This window comes from Penicillium odoratum (genome assembly GCF_028828045.1).
Source record: "Penicillium odoratum strain IBT 22623 chromosome Unknown utg000008l_segment0_segment0, whole genome shotgun sequence".
Lineage (NCBI taxonomy): Eukaryota > Fungi > Ascomycota > Eurotiomycetes > Eurotiales > Aspergillaceae > Penicillium > Penicillium odoratum.
This window is the reverse complement of record NW_026643150.1, coordinates 3,043,624-3,058,655: the sequence shown is the minus strand read 5'-3', so window position 1 is coordinate 3,058,655 and position 15,032 is coordinate 3,043,624. Positions and strand designations below refer to the sequence as shown.

General features: G+C 48.7%; 7 protein-coding genes across 7 annotated transcripts; 5 read left to right on the top strand and 2 right to left on the bottom strand.

Annotated features, from left to right (window-relative positions):
* Positions 1 to 690: 690 nt before the first annotated feature.
* On the bottom strand, positions 691 to 2,384 carry N7520_011369 (uncharacterized protein; the record flags this gene model as incomplete). Its single annotated transcript, XM_057145302.1, has 4 exons — positions 691 to 828; positions 883 to 1,566; positions 1,619 to 2,031; positions 2,126 to 2,384. The coding sequence occupies 4 exons, from the start codon at positions 2,382 to 2,384 to the stop codon at positions 691 to 693; spliced, it is 1,494 nt and encodes a 497-aa protein (XP_056991056.1).
* Positions 2,385 to 3,431: 1,047 nt separating this feature from the next.
* N7520_011368 (FAD-dependent oxidoreductase) lies at positions 3,432 to 4,807 on the top strand (the record flags this gene model as incomplete). The annotated part of the gene is made up of 5 exons (XM_057145301.1): positions 3,432 to 3,457; positions 3,529 to 3,666; positions 3,723 to 3,826; positions 3,880 to 3,983; positions 4,040 to 4,807. The coding sequence occupies 5 exons, from the start codon at positions 3,432 to 3,434 to the stop codon at positions 4,805 to 4,807; spliced, it is 1,140 nt and encodes a 379-aa protein (XP_056991055.1).
* Positions 4,808 to 5,013: 206 nt separating this feature from the next.
* Positions 5,014 to 5,768, top strand: N7520_011367 (uncharacterized protein; the record flags this gene model as incomplete). The annotated part of the gene is made up of 2 exons (XM_057145300.1): positions 5,014 to 5,383; positions 5,470 to 5,768. 2 exons carry the CDS (start codon positions 5,014 to 5,016, stop codon positions 5,766 to 5,768), a joined length of 669 nt encoding a protein of 222 aa, XP_056991054.1.
* Positions 5,769 to 6,354: 586 nt separating this feature from the next.
* On the top strand, positions 6,355 to 6,955 carry N7520_011366 (TVP15 family protein; the record flags this gene model as incomplete). Its single annotated transcript, XM_057145299.1, has 4 exons — positions 6,355 to 6,374; positions 6,474 to 6,589; positions 6,642 to 6,731; positions 6,783 to 6,955. 4 exons carry the CDS (start codon positions 6,355 to 6,357, stop codon positions 6,953 to 6,955), a joined length of 399 nt encoding a protein of 132 aa, XP_056991053.1.
* Positions 6,956 to 8,902: 1,947 nt separating this feature from the next.
* On the top strand, positions 8,903 to 10,570 carry sreA (siderophore transcription factor SreA; the record flags this gene model as incomplete). Its single annotated transcript, XM_057145298.1, has 3 exons — positions 8,903 to 9,159; positions 9,217 to 9,725; positions 9,774 to 10,570. The coding sequence occupies 3 exons, from the start codon at positions 8,903 to 8,905 to the stop codon at positions 10,568 to 10,570; spliced, it is 1,563 nt and encodes a 520-aa protein (XP_056991052.1).
* Positions 10,571 to 10,918: 348 nt separating this feature from the next.
* N7520_011364 (CapA family protein) lies at positions 10,919 to 12,106 on the top strand (the record flags this gene model as incomplete). The annotated part of the gene is made up of 1 exon (XM_057145297.1): positions 10,919 to 12,106. One exon carries the CDS (start codon positions 10,919 to 10,921, stop codon positions 12,104 to 12,106), a length of 1,188 nt encoding a protein of 395 aa, XP_056991051.1.
* Positions 12,107 to 12,265: 159 nt separating this feature from the next.
* Positions 12,266 to 13,549, bottom strand: N7520_011363 (PTH11-like integral membrane protein; the record flags this gene model as incomplete). The annotated part of the gene is made up of 4 exons (XM_057145296.1): positions 12,266 to 12,725; positions 12,777 to 13,150; positions 13,204 to 13,271; positions 13,324 to 13,549. The coding sequence occupies 4 exons, from the start codon at positions 13,547 to 13,549 to the stop codon at positions 12,266 to 12,268; spliced, it is 1,128 nt and encodes a 375-aa protein (XP_056991050.1).
* Positions 13,550 to 15,032: the final 1,483 nt, after the last annotated feature.

Here is a 15,032-nt window from a genome sequence, read left to right as displayed (position 1 = left end):
AGATTTCATACCGCAACTGCTAGCGTAAGATCTGGTTCGTAGTATTGGAACCTGCTTCGGGCACCGAATTGCTGGTTGCGCATTGGGAGCCAAGGTTGGACGGCATGATCAAGGCTGGGGGATTGCGGGCGGCGTTATAAATCTCGTAGAAAAGGGCCAGGGGGTGCCTGGGTTGGAGAAGGTTGTATGCACTCAGGATGCAGTAGGCATGATCGGAAGACATACCGCATTATTGCGATACCAAAGTATTCGATCCGATGTAGTACAAAATGCACGTCATAGAGGGTCTACAGGTTCATGCATTACCTGCATCGGATGTGAAAATTAGGAGCAAAAGAGGAAGCAATCAACATTTGAAGATTTGTGGATATCACATTAGAATTGAGGGATAGCTACTTTGATATGACCGGCAAAATATCAGAGCTAAAAGCTCCCTTGTGTCTCGCCAAAATGCATGTCGTGATCCGTTGGAGTGCTCCAGGCAACTCCATTCATGCAACCAATTCGAAACGCCTCTCCGGCCAGCCTGGCTGGCTGATCCATGCGGCAATGCATGACAAAAAAAAATCCAAGCCAGATGCTTCACGCTAACGCCATAATGCAAGTCGATCGCTACAGGCAAAGATATAAATCTAAGCGTACATAAAAGACAATGGGACTGGCTGTGGATGAAAAACAGTCTCAAGCCAGCTAGGCTGAACGAGATTTTGAAAGACGACCGCTGCGGCGGGGTCCTTTGCGGGTCGTCTCCGATTGCTCAGAGTCCTCACTAAAGGCTTCCGTTCGGGTCTTCTCTGCCTCTGCGGCTTTCTCGGCATTTGCTTTCATCTGCAAAGGGTAATTGTAAGTATAAATCGAATTACTTAGTGTCAAAAAACTAACCCGCAGATTAAGCGAGACGACCTCGTTCTGGTCGTCTCGGAATGAGATACCCACGCCCAGCGTAAGGTTGGAAACGAGTCGCTTTCTGGGTCGACCTCGTCGAACGGCTGGGCGCGGGTCCTCCGAGTCGTCGCTGTCATCAGCGGAGCGCTTGCTGCCCGTGCTGAATGGCGATGATGAGCGTGATACCTGCAAGTTCGACTTGAAGCTCGGGCCCGGGACGACATTTTTCTCGCTGTCATTCTTTTCGCCGAGAAGCTCCGCAAATGCCCGATCAATGTCGCCTCGACATTTCTGAAGCATGTCCCTGATGGTATCGTGGTCATATCGACCTCCGAAAGCATCTTGAATGGTCTGTATATCCCAAGGAGGGGAAACATCGACGGCTAAGTTGGGATCTTTAGTATGTACAGATGTGTTGGTAGATTTGGTGTCACTGGTGGAGATGGAGTTAAATGAGGAAGATGGGGAGAGTTGATGAGTTGTGGAAGTGTCGTTTTCAGTACTTGGAATGTATTTGGTGTCGGCAGCTGTCGCTTTGACATCGGCAGCACCTAGTGAAGCTTCGTCTTTGGAATCTCCATCCTTCAGGGACGTCACTAGGGGCCTGATGCACACCGACTTAGCCAGAAGCCCTGTGTGGCAACCGCCGATGGTTCGCACAGAGGAGTAGTGCTTAAAATCCTACTATGGGTCAATAACAACTCGGCAAGTACCGGCAAATACTTTTACTCACGTGGAAGGCGACATGGATGGCGTCCCGATGCTCGTCAGGCATAGCATGAACATCTCGAAACATTTGCACGCCATCCATTGTGTAGACATTGATGTCCACCTTGAATACCTGGCAGAATGCTTGCAGGTGCTCTGAACTCCCCCATTCGCCGTTTTTGCGAGTCAAAGCAACCATTTCCTCGAATCGCCTCTCCTTATCCTCTTCAGACGGACATGATACGTCGGCCGAACGCGTGGCGTATGCAGAGGCGGTGGCTCGTTTGGGGCGACGACGCTCGCCCCCTTGGGCAACCACAAACTGCATGAAGTACGTTCTATTGTTTGCCATATGCGCCGCAAGGATCTGGCGAATTTCGTCCGCGTGGGAAAATGTACCCTTCAATTGGTCGGAGAGGGAATAGTAGAGGCAATTCCCTACGTTAAGACGCGTCAGAAACAGCATTTCTTAAGAAGATGAAGCTTGGATCCCATGTAGGGGAGCTTCGAAATCAAAATTATGGTGTCTTACCATCTCCTTCTGTGGGCAAGGCAAATAGACCGCGTTCAGTCAAACAGGGCATCTCTAAGCATTTGAAGTCCATGGTCTTTGGTTGACGCACGGCAGGGATATCATCTTGCTGATCCAGCAGCGAAGAGGGATTGGAGGGAGGGTTGGGATGTGAAGGGGAATTGGTGTTTAGTACGGAGGACTCTGTAGAGCCGTGTTGTTGTTGGTGACCCGCAAGTACAATGGGCACAATTCTGCCACCATGATTGAGTAGGGACATCTTGAAAGGAGCCCTGCTCGGGTCTAGGCCGGCATTAACGTGTTTGATAATCAAGCAGTTACTCCATGAAGGTTAAGTTGGAGTGACAAATATATGTGAGACCAAAGAAGAAGAAAAAAAATAAAAATCAAAAAAATCAAAGTTAACCCGCAGAGTGAATGAGCCCTGCGGGTGCGATGGATTTGGAAAAAGGAAGGGAAATCCAAACTTTAGCCTAGAGCTGAGCCGAATCGCAGGCGGTGAGTAAAATACTATGCCTACTATGACATCGGTGATCTCGAGACCAACTTTCTTTTGCTTTCGGTCCCATCAATGGGCTCAATTGGTTCTGATTTTAATCATGGAACATCCATTCTCTCTGATCTCCTTTATACACTATATTGATTGAAAGTTAAGCCCTAAATGATCAAAATGAAGCATGAAATGTGAATTGTGATTCATTCACTTCTAGGGACGCGGTGGAGCCCCGAGGGATGGAAAGCGCGGAACTTTACGGAGAGGCTTTTTTTCAGTGGCCACCGCTTTTTAAGAAGAATCTTATAGCTTCGATTTTTATTATAGCAGAGATGTTTCAAATGTCTGATACCTTATCTCTTGGATAATTTGTATGTCAATATATACTTCCAGCATTCCTTTCCAACCTTCCAATGTCCCACTGGATGGTGCGGAGTTGTATTGACGTGTTTTTGACTTGTTTCAATACAACTGTTGCAGCTGTCTCCACATTGAAAAAATACGCGTTTCTCCTGGTTTTTAATCATCTTCATTCGTTAATCTTACATACCGCCCTTTCCGCCGCCACTCAAATTAGCAGACTTCGAAATGCCTTGACCCCAACGATACTCGAATAAAATACATGATTGACCCCATTTCTCTTATCAAATCAATTGTCGATAACGATTATCTTTACTCCGCACCCCGCTTGCTGTCGCATGCATGTGTCCTTGACTCAGACCTGAGACTAAACATTCCTTTACCCACATTCGTGTCATTCGCTATTTTGATTTAATCTCCGCTGCTTGATCAATTTGATACATCATATCGAAAATGTCGAACAATATCGTGATTCTGGGGTAAGATGGATCCCTTACACTTGGTGGAGGCAAGGGTGTGTATATGTCTTAATTGTACTAAAATCGATCAGAGCCGGTGTCACTGGTCTGACAACCGCGTACCTGTTGTCCCAAGACTCCACAAACAATATTACGGTTATTGCAAAGCATATGCCTGGAGACTATGACATCGAATATGCTTCTCCTTGGGCAGGAGCCAACTATATGCCGTACGTTTACCCAGACACGACGCCATTGGGTAAATTCGCTTTTAACTTCCACATAGCGTCGGCAAGGAAGGTAGTAACCACCAGGCGTGGGAGAGGGCCACTTGGCCTGCCCTGAAGGCAGTGTGCGAGAAGTATCCCGAGGCGGGCATTCATTTTCGAGGTACGATAGGGAAGACGCATATCCATCCAAACATTCAGTTAATACAAGATCAGATTCATTGATCTACAACCGCAAAAAGGATCAAGAGTCCGCTACCGGTCAATGGTTTTCAGAATTGGTGCAACCTAATCCATGGTATAAGGATGTTGTTCCGGACGTATGTCTGACGTAGCATGTTTTCATCCAAGAATGTATACTGACAATCCGTCCCAGTTTGAGACTATTCCTGAAAGCCAGCTGGCCCCTGGTATTGATAATGCCCAGAAGTTTACATCTGTCTGTATCAACACGGCAGTTTATCTGCCATGGCTCGTTGGTCAGTGCTTGAAGACTGGTGCAGTCTTCAAAAGAGCTGTATTGACTCACATTTCCGAGGCGGCCAATGCGCACCACTCTGGTCAGAAGGCTGATGTGGTTGTGAACTGCACAGGCCTAGCATCTAAAACTCTTGGAGGAGTTCTCGATGACAAGATGTACCCAGCTAGAGGTCAGATCGTTGTAGTCCGAAATGACCCTGGTGAGATGGTCTCTGCTTCTGGAACAGACGATGGGGAGGACGAGGCGCTGTATATTATGACTCGGGCTGCAGGTCAGATTGAAAATGACCCCACAAAGAACAACAACTTACAAATAATAGGGGGTGGCACTATTCTTGGAGGGTCCTACCAGAAGCATAATTGGGACCCATTACCTGACCTGAACCTTGCGAACCGAATTATGAAGCGGGCAATCGATATTTGCCCTAAGCTTGTCAAGGAGGGACAGGGCATCGAGGGGCTGAGTATCATTCGTCATGGTGTTGGCTTGCGGCCTCTCCGTGATGGCGGCCCTCGTGTTGAGAAAGACCAGGTTGACGGTGTTAAAATTGTTCACAATTATGGCCATGGTGGTTTTGGTTACCAGGCGTCGTTTGGCTGCGCGGAGGATGCCGTATCTCTGGTTAAGGAGGTCTTGAAGAGCAAGACACGTGCCAAGCTCTGATCCGGTCGTAGATATAAAGGGACAAGTTCATCCACGATAATTCTTGTTCCTGTCGAACAAAGCGTGTTCTAGGTGTCTTCATTATCTATGTGTGACGTCAAAATTCATAGATGGCAACTATTGTTCATATTCCAACAACACTGACTGTTTCACCGCACTCCTCTTAAACACACTAAATTTCTTAATGCTTCAAAAAGATTTCATCTATGTATACTACTTCTTCCAATAGCTATGACGATGGCATCTCATCAGCAATCCACTCGGTAATTTCGAAGTTCGGCCAGCCACCGCTAGCCGGGACAACGATTGGAAACCAGTCACGATTGGATGCGTCTCCTGACACGGTGCTCGCAATGGTGCTAGATTCTATGGTCAAGGCACGACCAATCTCTCACAGTCTGACTCAAAAGACCGTCAAACATCTGCTCGACGAGGGTTATCATCACATCGACATACTCGCCACTACAACATGGGAAGAACGCACAAATACACTGAGAGAAGGAGGTTATAATCGGTATCGGGAGCAATGCGCGACCTACATGGGTGGCCTTTCAGATATTGTTTCAATTAAATATGGTATGTGTTCGTTGACGGAGCAAATGTCCTTTGAACATTGTTTTGTATGACTTGGAAGCCTGATATGCTGATAAATGTCTTCCTAGATGGAGACCTTAAAAATTTGCTGGAGACTGCACATGAGGATCGGGAAGAGGTCCGCGGCCTAATGATGGAGTTCAAGGGGATAGGAGACTTGGGATTGGAACTCTTTTTCAACAATGTGCAGAGTGTTTGGCCATCGATTGCCCCTTTCCTCGACTCACGAAGCCTGCAGACTGCCGAGGAGATTGGTATAGGTCGAGACTTGGATGCTATCTATGGGGCTCTGGGCCAGGAGCCCGAGAAGATGAGCCTGCTTGCGAACGGTCTATCAAAGGTACGTCTAGAAAAGAAACAAATTTAAGGCAAAGTATGGAGTGCACCCAAGGGACCATTGTCTATTCAATTTCTATGTCGACCTCTGAAGAGACAATTGGAAATTTGATCGAATACTACTTTCCTATCTCGGCAGCTACGATCCAGTGTAGATCTTGCCTGTTAAGGCCAAAAGACTGTGGCTCGACCACACTACATTCAGCCCCCCACGTGACTTGCCCCATGCTGATTCAGCCACGGTGGCTTGGCAAGACCCGCTGCTTGCGACAGCGCAGCTCCTCGCGCTCTCTTCATGCTTCTTCCATTCCCCTGTCCTATCTCTTCCGACTAAAAGTGCCGTATTGGCTTTAATCTGATCTCTTCTCCCCATTTTTCTGTGCGGTTACTCCCTTGGACTCATTCCAGGTATGTCCTTGGCTGACCCTCCCCACTCCATGGAGACCGCCTGTGCCACTTCCGACACAAACAAAGCCGACCCCGTCCGATTGACCCGACACTAATGAATGACTAGTGAACCCACAAACCACTTGATCCATCTTACCTCTGCTATTGCTGCAGACTTCTTCCTATCTTGAGACCCTGACGATCATTGGACAATCTGAAACACCATCAAAATGGACTTCTCTAACATCTTGTATGTGCTTCCCTACTAGCTCCATGGTGGCGGGAACCTCTTTAGATCCCAATACGGAACTTGATCATGGCCATGCTATCATACTGACAAACCCTTCAGTCGTCTCGTTAACATTGCGGTGGGTGTGATCATGGTGCTGGGTGGCATTAGCCAGTTCTTCCCAGCCTCCATGAGCTCTATCATCGTCGGCGCCTATGTGATTCTCTTCGGTCTTAGTAAGTGGCGCTCACTATCTATGAGAGGGATGTCAGTGCTAATATGATACAGTTGTCGCCGGTCTGGAGTTTGTGCCCAATGTGCCCGACTATGCTTACCGTTACGCCTCATTCCTGTTCTCTTTCCTCGGCCGTGGTGTCTGTAAGTTGTGACTGGCTTTGTTGTGCGACTTTGCAAACTAACCTTTCCTAGTCTACATCTTTATCGGCTCCATCCTGCTGCACGACATGGTTCTGCGCATTATTTCCGGCTCTCTCATTGGTTTTATCGGTGTTGGCTACCTCGTTCTGGAGTTCATTCCCTCCATCGAGCCTCCTTCGAACATGCGCGAGTCGGATCAGGGCTGGGGTGCTGAGCAGGTCTAAACACGCTGGTCAAACAAGCATTGAAAAGTCATTTTCACACATGAAGTGACAGCATGGATGGAGAGCTACCAGATGCTCTAAAATCCATGGCAAGTGCATAGTCAGCGTTGGATTTCTCGCAATGCGTTATATGATGGATGAACGTTGCAATGACAATGTCGGTCTTTCCCTGGTCTTATGAGGGATGGCTGGAGTCGGGAGGACCGGCTTGTCGCGGACGAAGGTGGATGCTTTGTTTTTCATCTTTTTATTTCATTTTGGATTTGCTTTCTAATTTTGATACCTGTGGATGTGACTCCATTTGGGAAGATATTGTATTATAGTTGAATGAATGCGGCTAGACCATGGCGACATGAAGTTTACTTAATTATGAACCCTATGATCATAGTTCGGCCCCGGGGGTACCTTGAGTGGAGCTGTCTCAAATTACATATATTAACAGGATTATAATTTGTGACTGGTTTGCTGGATAAACCTGAAAGTAAAGTTTCAATGTCGGGTCACTCCGTCTATGATACGTCACATGGATATCCTTTGGGGTTTCTTACCTATGAACAAGCAAATTAATCACTAGGGTAAGAGGTAGAAGCGATGAGAATAGCCAAGGTCGAGCACATGTGCCACCTCGACATGAGGTAAATTCCTATGCAAGTCATAAAGTGGGCATCGTGCGATCTGATCTACAGAAAGAAATTTAACGACATATATTCCAGCCCTGTAGCTAAAAAGTCTTCACTTAACGGTATTAGTAATAGAAATGGAACAGCGTGGCCTTAACGCCGGATGGAGCCCGCCACTGCCGAAAACCAATGGGAAAACGTAGATTGTTGCTTACATTGACAATTTACATGGTTGAGCCAATGAGAACTAATACAAAGATGCTTGCCTACGCATTGGCCGCCCACTTCTTCGTTCGGGAAGGCAATTCCCACTGTATTTTGCCCCCCTAAACTTCATCAGGAATCGGTGGAGTCCTTTTCTACTAAGGATCTGGGGAGTGACAGTTTTGGGAAAATGACCGGCTTATCGGCGATCAGAGATTTTCGGCAGTAGCAGACTTAAAGAAAACAAAAAGATTGAGAAATAAGCCGAGCAAATGTGTCTTAAGTATAAGAGATCAAAGAAGTGAAAAGATTAGATGAGATAGCGAAGCCGAGATTAGAACTGATATGATTAGTCTTCCGTCGATCCCCCCTTTCGTAGATCGATAAACCAACCCCGTAATTCCCTTTTGCTTCGATAAGCTGTTTCTTTGATCTTTTTTCGTCTCCCCTTGTTCTCCTTCTCCACCGTCGAAAACCTTCGATTCTTCCTTTCTTCTTCTTTTCCAATTCTTTTCCCTTCGTTCTCTCCTCGCATTCCTGCTGGAATCCCCCTGTGTTCACCATCCTGCAGGACCCTAGTGAACTCGGTCCAATCCTAGTTCCGTTTAGCCTCCTGCGGTCTCCGTCTCCGAACCTTTTACCCTCCAAGGATCGCCAAGTCAGCCCGCCTGCTGTGCTGTCAGCTGTCGCAATCGCCCATCACCTGACCGTTCCAGGCTACTGGGTCGCCACATTCTTTGATGATATTGGGTTCTTGGTGCCATCGTTGATTGACTGCCCCGATCCTTCTCGCCTCAGCCCCTCTTCGACACAAACACCTTTCCCCCTCGCCGCATCTCACTCCCGCGCATCTCGGTCCTGCATCTTCTCTGCCGTGCCGCTTGCTTAACGCCGAGCAGCTTGACCGACATTTGCCCTTTGTTCTTATCTGGGTGATACGGTGAATTCTGCTTCCGACTGCGGTGCAACATAATCCTTTCATTCGGTCCTTCCATTATCTCTTGCTCTCGTCGTTTCGTATCCTGGTTGTCTAGCGCACCGGAATTGAGGGCCCTTTTCTGATTTTACCCCATTCCGTGGTGTTGTTGGATCAAGTTCCTGGGTAATGATAGCATCTATTCCAATGGAAACGGTGCGCTCTTTTCCCCTGAACACCAGTACTCCCATGCGCCAACCATCGGCGGAGGATTTGGACGCCGCTCAGCAGTTGGTTTCGTCGGCACAGGCCGGTCGTGAACACTTGGCAGATCATTATGGGGAGGCTCCTATAAAACTTTCTGGAAGCCCCCCTCTGCAGAATGGGCCTGATAATCGATCGGAACTGGAAAAGACTTCCCCACGGGGCCAAAAAGATACATCCTTTCTGGGGCATTCATGCAGGTGTGTTTCTTCTACATATCAGCGCTCTTATTGATCTAGATACTAACATTTGTCTAGCAATTGTGGAACCAAAAGTACCCCTCTCTGGCGACGCTCTCCAACGGGTGCCATGATTTGCAATGCCTGTGGTCTTTACCTGAAAGCTCGCAATGTTGCTCGCCCAACAAAACGAAATCGCGTCCAACAGACCCCTGACGGTCCCGAAAGCAAACCTCCCACCACTCATCATATGGAATCTACTGCAACATCAGAAGGGGGTTGCAAAGGCTCTTGTCCTGGTGGTGGAAGCTGCAACGGCACTGGCGGCGCAGAGGGATGCGATGGTTGCCCCGCATACAACAACCGCATCTACAAGTCTGCGCCTCGGGGTGGCCCTCATTCTGCTTGGGGTCGCACTTCAACACCCGATGCCGGGCCAACACCCCCTCCGCCAGTGGCTGAGGCCCCGGCGAAAAACGCTGCTGTTGATAGCAATGGAACTTTGGTTGCATGCCAGAATTGCGGGACGACCGTGACTCCACTTTGGCGACGAGATGAGCACGGTCATCCCATCTGCAATGCGTGTGGTAGGTTCAAATACCGTTTAATCTTTTTCATATTTAACAGGATAATAGGCCTATACTATAAGCTCCATGGCTGCTACCGCCCCACGACCATGAAGAAGTCGATCATCAAGCGTCGGAAGCGTGTCGTTCCAGCCCTACGAGATCAATCCCCCACTGCTGCGACCCATTCCTCGAATGGTTCCTCGGCCTCCCCCGAAGCATCCCCCGCAGCATTGGCTCACGTACACGAAGATCATTTCCGATACATGAGCAACGAACCCGATCATTACCATGCAATGCCCGGAAGAGGTGCACATGAAGATGCACCCCGACCCTTGCCCTTTGCTCCACCCCCGGTGGACTTTACTGGCTACGTTAGCTCCGCTCCCATGCATCACCACCAACTTCCCAAGCTTCTAGAACCCGAGCGATTGAGTCATTCGCCTGCTCAATTTGCGCGACGATCTGCATCTCCGAATTCTCTTGGGCTTCCCAAGAAACGCACCCTGGCTGAGACTTCGGAAGGTCATGCACCAGCAACACTTGGAGCAGGTTCAAATCAGCTGCCACCCATTATGTTGTCGAGCAGCCATACTCCTCCGGGTCGCTTGAGCTCAATTTCATCCATCTTGAATCAGACAGAACGCCGAGAGGACTCTCGAATGGACCTCTCGCCCATGGGTCGGCCACAGCCTTACCAAGCACCTATGCATTCCGCGCCTCATCCGCCGCAAAATTTGCCTGGGATTTCTTCTTTCGCGGACCAGCCATCTGATGAGCGCCGCGCCCTGTTGGAGCGGGAAGCCGAATTGATGCGAGAGGCATTACGTGCCAAGGAGCGGGAATTGGCTCAGATGGGGCGATAACGCATCAACTCCAACGAGTGAAACGAAATTAATGAGATTTGACATTTTGGTTTGGGGTGGAGGTTCCTCCACATGGGCGCAAGTGCTCGAAGGTTTGCGCAATATACCACTGAGTTTTGCTAGGAGTACGGATTCCTCACTGTGTTATATTAGTTTAAAAAGTTTCGAAGACGAATTGTACGCTACGGATTGCTCCTTTAATACACAGTTCTCTTTCTTTACATCTCCATCTTGATAAATCTTTCGGCCCGAACCGAGAACGACCTATGTCATCATGACCTGCCATAGATCAGAGCTCGAACCTCACCTTCTATCTAGCTTCTCTATTTCATCTCAACCACAGTCACCATGGCCAACTCGTTCACCCTAACATTCCTCGGCGATGTCATGCTTGCCCGCCTAATCGACCAACTCCTCCCAAACCCTGTCAACAGCCCTAACGACGCCCGCAACGCCGCCCACTTCCAATTCAAACACTCATCTCTCCAACCAACAAATTATACCCCCTCCGCGCCATGGGGAACCACTCTCCCCCTCCTCCGCAAAACTGACCTCCTCCTGATCAACCTCGAAACCTCAGTAACAACGACCAGCTCACCATGGCCAAACAAGAAATTCAACTACCGCATGCACCCCGCAAACCTCGTCCCCGTTCTCCACGCCGCACAAGTCGACTACACCAGCCTCGCAAACAACCATACCCTCGATTACGGCACAGAGGGTCTAATCGAGACGGTATGGACATTGAAGTCTGCCGGGATCTCTTTTGCAGGCGCCGGCCAGAATACAGATGAAGCATACAATCCGGCTATACTCTACCTGCCGCGATCATTACAGGAGTATCGTTCCAAATGGGTTGCTGGAGAGAAAGTAGTTTCGACGAGGTGGAGTGAGCGCGAAAGAGAAGTGTTTGATGATCCCCGGACTGGATATGCTGTTCATGTGTTTTCGGCCTCCGATCATCCTGCGGAGTGGGGTGCTACTGTACCTGAATTCCATTTCATTGATTACTCGACCAGGACGAGGGAGCGTTTGCAGAGATTGTTGAGGAGTGGTGGGTCGTCGATACCTGCACTGAAGATCTTCTCGGTGCATTGGGGTTCGAATTATACGTGGTGTCCGTCTGAGCAGATACGGTCCCTCGCTCACTTTCTTATTGATGAGTGTGGGGTGGACATTGTGCACGGACACTCATCGCATCATGTACAGGGTGTGGAGATTTACAATGGGAAGATCATTATCTACGGATGTGGGGATTTCGTGGATGATTATATGGTGCGGGAGGATTATAGGAATGATCTTGGTGCTGTGTGGAGGGTGAATGTTTCGGAGAATAACCAAGGTCTTGTTCTGGATCGGTTGGAGATATTTCCTACGCGCATTGATCGCTTTCAAGCCAATTTGCTCAATCCCAGCGATCAGGATCATAATTGGACGAGGGATAAGATTGCAGAATTAAGTGGGGACTTAGGAACCATGGTGCATAGTGAATTAGGAGAGCAGGGCCAGATCCTGATTTATGCAAGAACCGTGTAGGTTCATTGAATAGTTTATATACAGAAACAAAAACAAAGTGATATCAAAGCCAAAGATCCTCCCACCTGAACCAGAAATAATTCAATGAAATAAAAAGCCGTCGCAATGCTGTCGTAAAAATTGGTCCGTATACATAGAAAGGTAAAAAGAGTGAGTGTATCAAGAATCCATGACGAGTCGTCGCTCGCTGATAGTCTCGTCATGTTTGGTCTCCTGCATAACCATCATCTCAGTGGTAACTTCAATACCACCACCGAGTGATCCTCGATTATACCTGTCGCCAGGCTTGACATTGATCGAGTAAACATCATAATCTCGATCCTCGTTCTTGCTGAACAGCTGGCTCTGCTGCCGTGCCGAGCGGTGAGCCGTGAATCCAGTCAACCGGTTAGGAGTGATCGGGTCATTGCCCGTGTAGCGGTTATAGCTGTTCGTCGACAGAAGCTTGGGGAAGAGTACGCTGACGATTGGACGGAGGAAGGGGAGGCAGGCGCAGATGATGGCGACGTTGCATTCAGCTGCGGTCCAGTATGCAGCTCCGACGTTGCTGTAGGAGGTATCTGAGCTCTTGGCGACAGTACTAAGACTGGAGAGGCGAAGGATGCTGGTAATAACGACACTGTAGACTCAAGTTAGCATTCATTTCTGCTTCGGGGCCAGCTCCACGTACAGGATACCGATAGCGAAGACACCCATCAGAGCGATCTTTTGTAGACGCGGGAGTTGGAGCGCGGAGAGCAGCGGCATTGGAAGCAGCAGAAGAGTCACATCTGTGGCGATGTTCATGGATGCGTTGAAAAACCAGACGGCGTCGAAACTGAGGCAGTAGCCTGGGATCTCGGGGTCCCAAAATTTGGCGACTGGTACACAATTCACGTAGCCACTGACGACGGCCCAGGTGATATAGGTGGCGACGACTGCCATGATCACATAGCAGCAAGTGCGGAACCAGCGAGCGGGGAAGATGCGGAGATATTGGAAGAGAATGGAGAATTTGGTGCAACCGAGACTAGCGTTGTATAATGGGATGGCGGCCCATAAGCACTGAGAAGGATTAATTAGTATGGGTTCACTTGCAAGGTACTTGCTTATCGCACCTTCAATTGTTGGTGTAGAACATATTTTGAGAGATATTTCTCGTGAATTCCCATTCCGTAGTGCAATTCTTGATCATTGTTAATATCCAAGTTACGATTTATGGCACGCGAGAAACTTACGAGCACCGACAAGTCCGCAGTAGGCGATTGACAAGGTTAAGGCACTCAGGATAGCCCAATCTTCACGACCGGTGATCTTCATCAAACCGAAACGTGCATAGCACCGCAAAGCAACAACCAATGCTGCCAACCCAGTGAGAACTGCTGTCACCACTAATGCTCGCTGGCCACGGGCATGACCATCGTCCTCAGTCCGGGGAACCAATTCGTGTAAAAGAACGACCATATTGATAGGCGATGTGATAAGGAGCGAAATAAGAAAAAGAGTGTCGTTGAGGGGTTCTGCTCGTCCTGGCTATAACCACAGGAACTAAATAATCCCTCAGTAGGCAGAATCACCGCATCAAGACGCCCACGTTGATTGAAGTCGAAAAAATTTGAAGGCAAAAGAGACGCACGATGAAATCGAGCGGGGCAGTCTCTTTTGAATGGCGTAAAGCCTCCCGCCCCAGGCCTGTAGTCACAGTGGAGTCGATCTGTGTGTTCATGTACAGTACTGTACTCCGTACACAAGCATCCCTGTACCGCTTGGCCTCGATCCCCGCAGAGTTTGACTAGCGTCGCCAATAGCGCACGATCAGGCAGCGATCTTGCGCGAAACTCAGCGTGGCTTCGGGTCCGGCGTACGCCATGTGGTCCCCGGATGGAGTCGGATTTCATGTATGGACGAATGCAACCGAAGTCTGCCATGGAAGAAGTCTAGTGGAGATTCTGACCCCTTGCTTTCCCCACTGCATCGTCACCTAGTGTGGGTCCTTTTGCCAGCCAGAAGCCAGGAATTTATTGCTCATCAATTAAAACTTGTGGGTTTGATTGGGGTTGACTGCTGGGCTTTCCATGGAACGAAAGCTGTCGTCTTCTCGAGTTCCCCTGTCGAGCAGGGTTCTGAGAACGGGCCTCTGTTGTGGACCTGGAACATGTTCCACGAGATGTCTGAGTTGTTTCCCTGTGGGATGGCTATATTGCCCGTCTTCTCCGTCTCTGTGACTGTGACCAAGGTAAATTGTCGATCAATCACATATTTCTTCATCCGTGGCTGATTGTTCCCCTTGAGCAGCCTCAATGTTTCAGATGTCAAGTTCGATGACTGAGAACCGCGATTCTCGTGTCGATCATTTCTCTCCTGGTTAGCACCAAGCATCACACAAAATGGCATGAATATCATGATTCCTCTGGAATTTCCTTGATCTCGTGATGAGCATTCAACCGTCGGGGACTTACCAAATGTTACTATTGACTATTGAGGCCCCAAGTGAGGACATTTCTTGACGATCAGTGACCATGTCAACCTCGTTGAACCCGCCCCTGTCAAGTAACCCCACATGGGATTGCCACTGCTATTCAATAATGCGGCTTGCATCTCCACTTAGCCCCACACCTGGTGCGCTCCAAACACGATCATAATGCAAATGCATTATTGGCCCCTAATCAAAAAAATTTGTTGTCATGATCCATGGCCTTATCCCTTGATCATGCATGAAAGATAGGAATTAAGTTTTCTTCTGCTCGTTCTCTGGAGATGATCCTCAATGTCGGAAAACCTATTGAACGCTGCTTGCCGACCAAATGATGGCGGACGTGGCTTTTCTCTATTCGAGGCGGGTTGGGACTAGGATCTGGTGGCGTTCTCCCTAAAATTGAGTTTCAATGATGAATGAATGATTCAAGATGTCTATTTCAATGTTCCCCGCAGACATAATTCGGCTGTT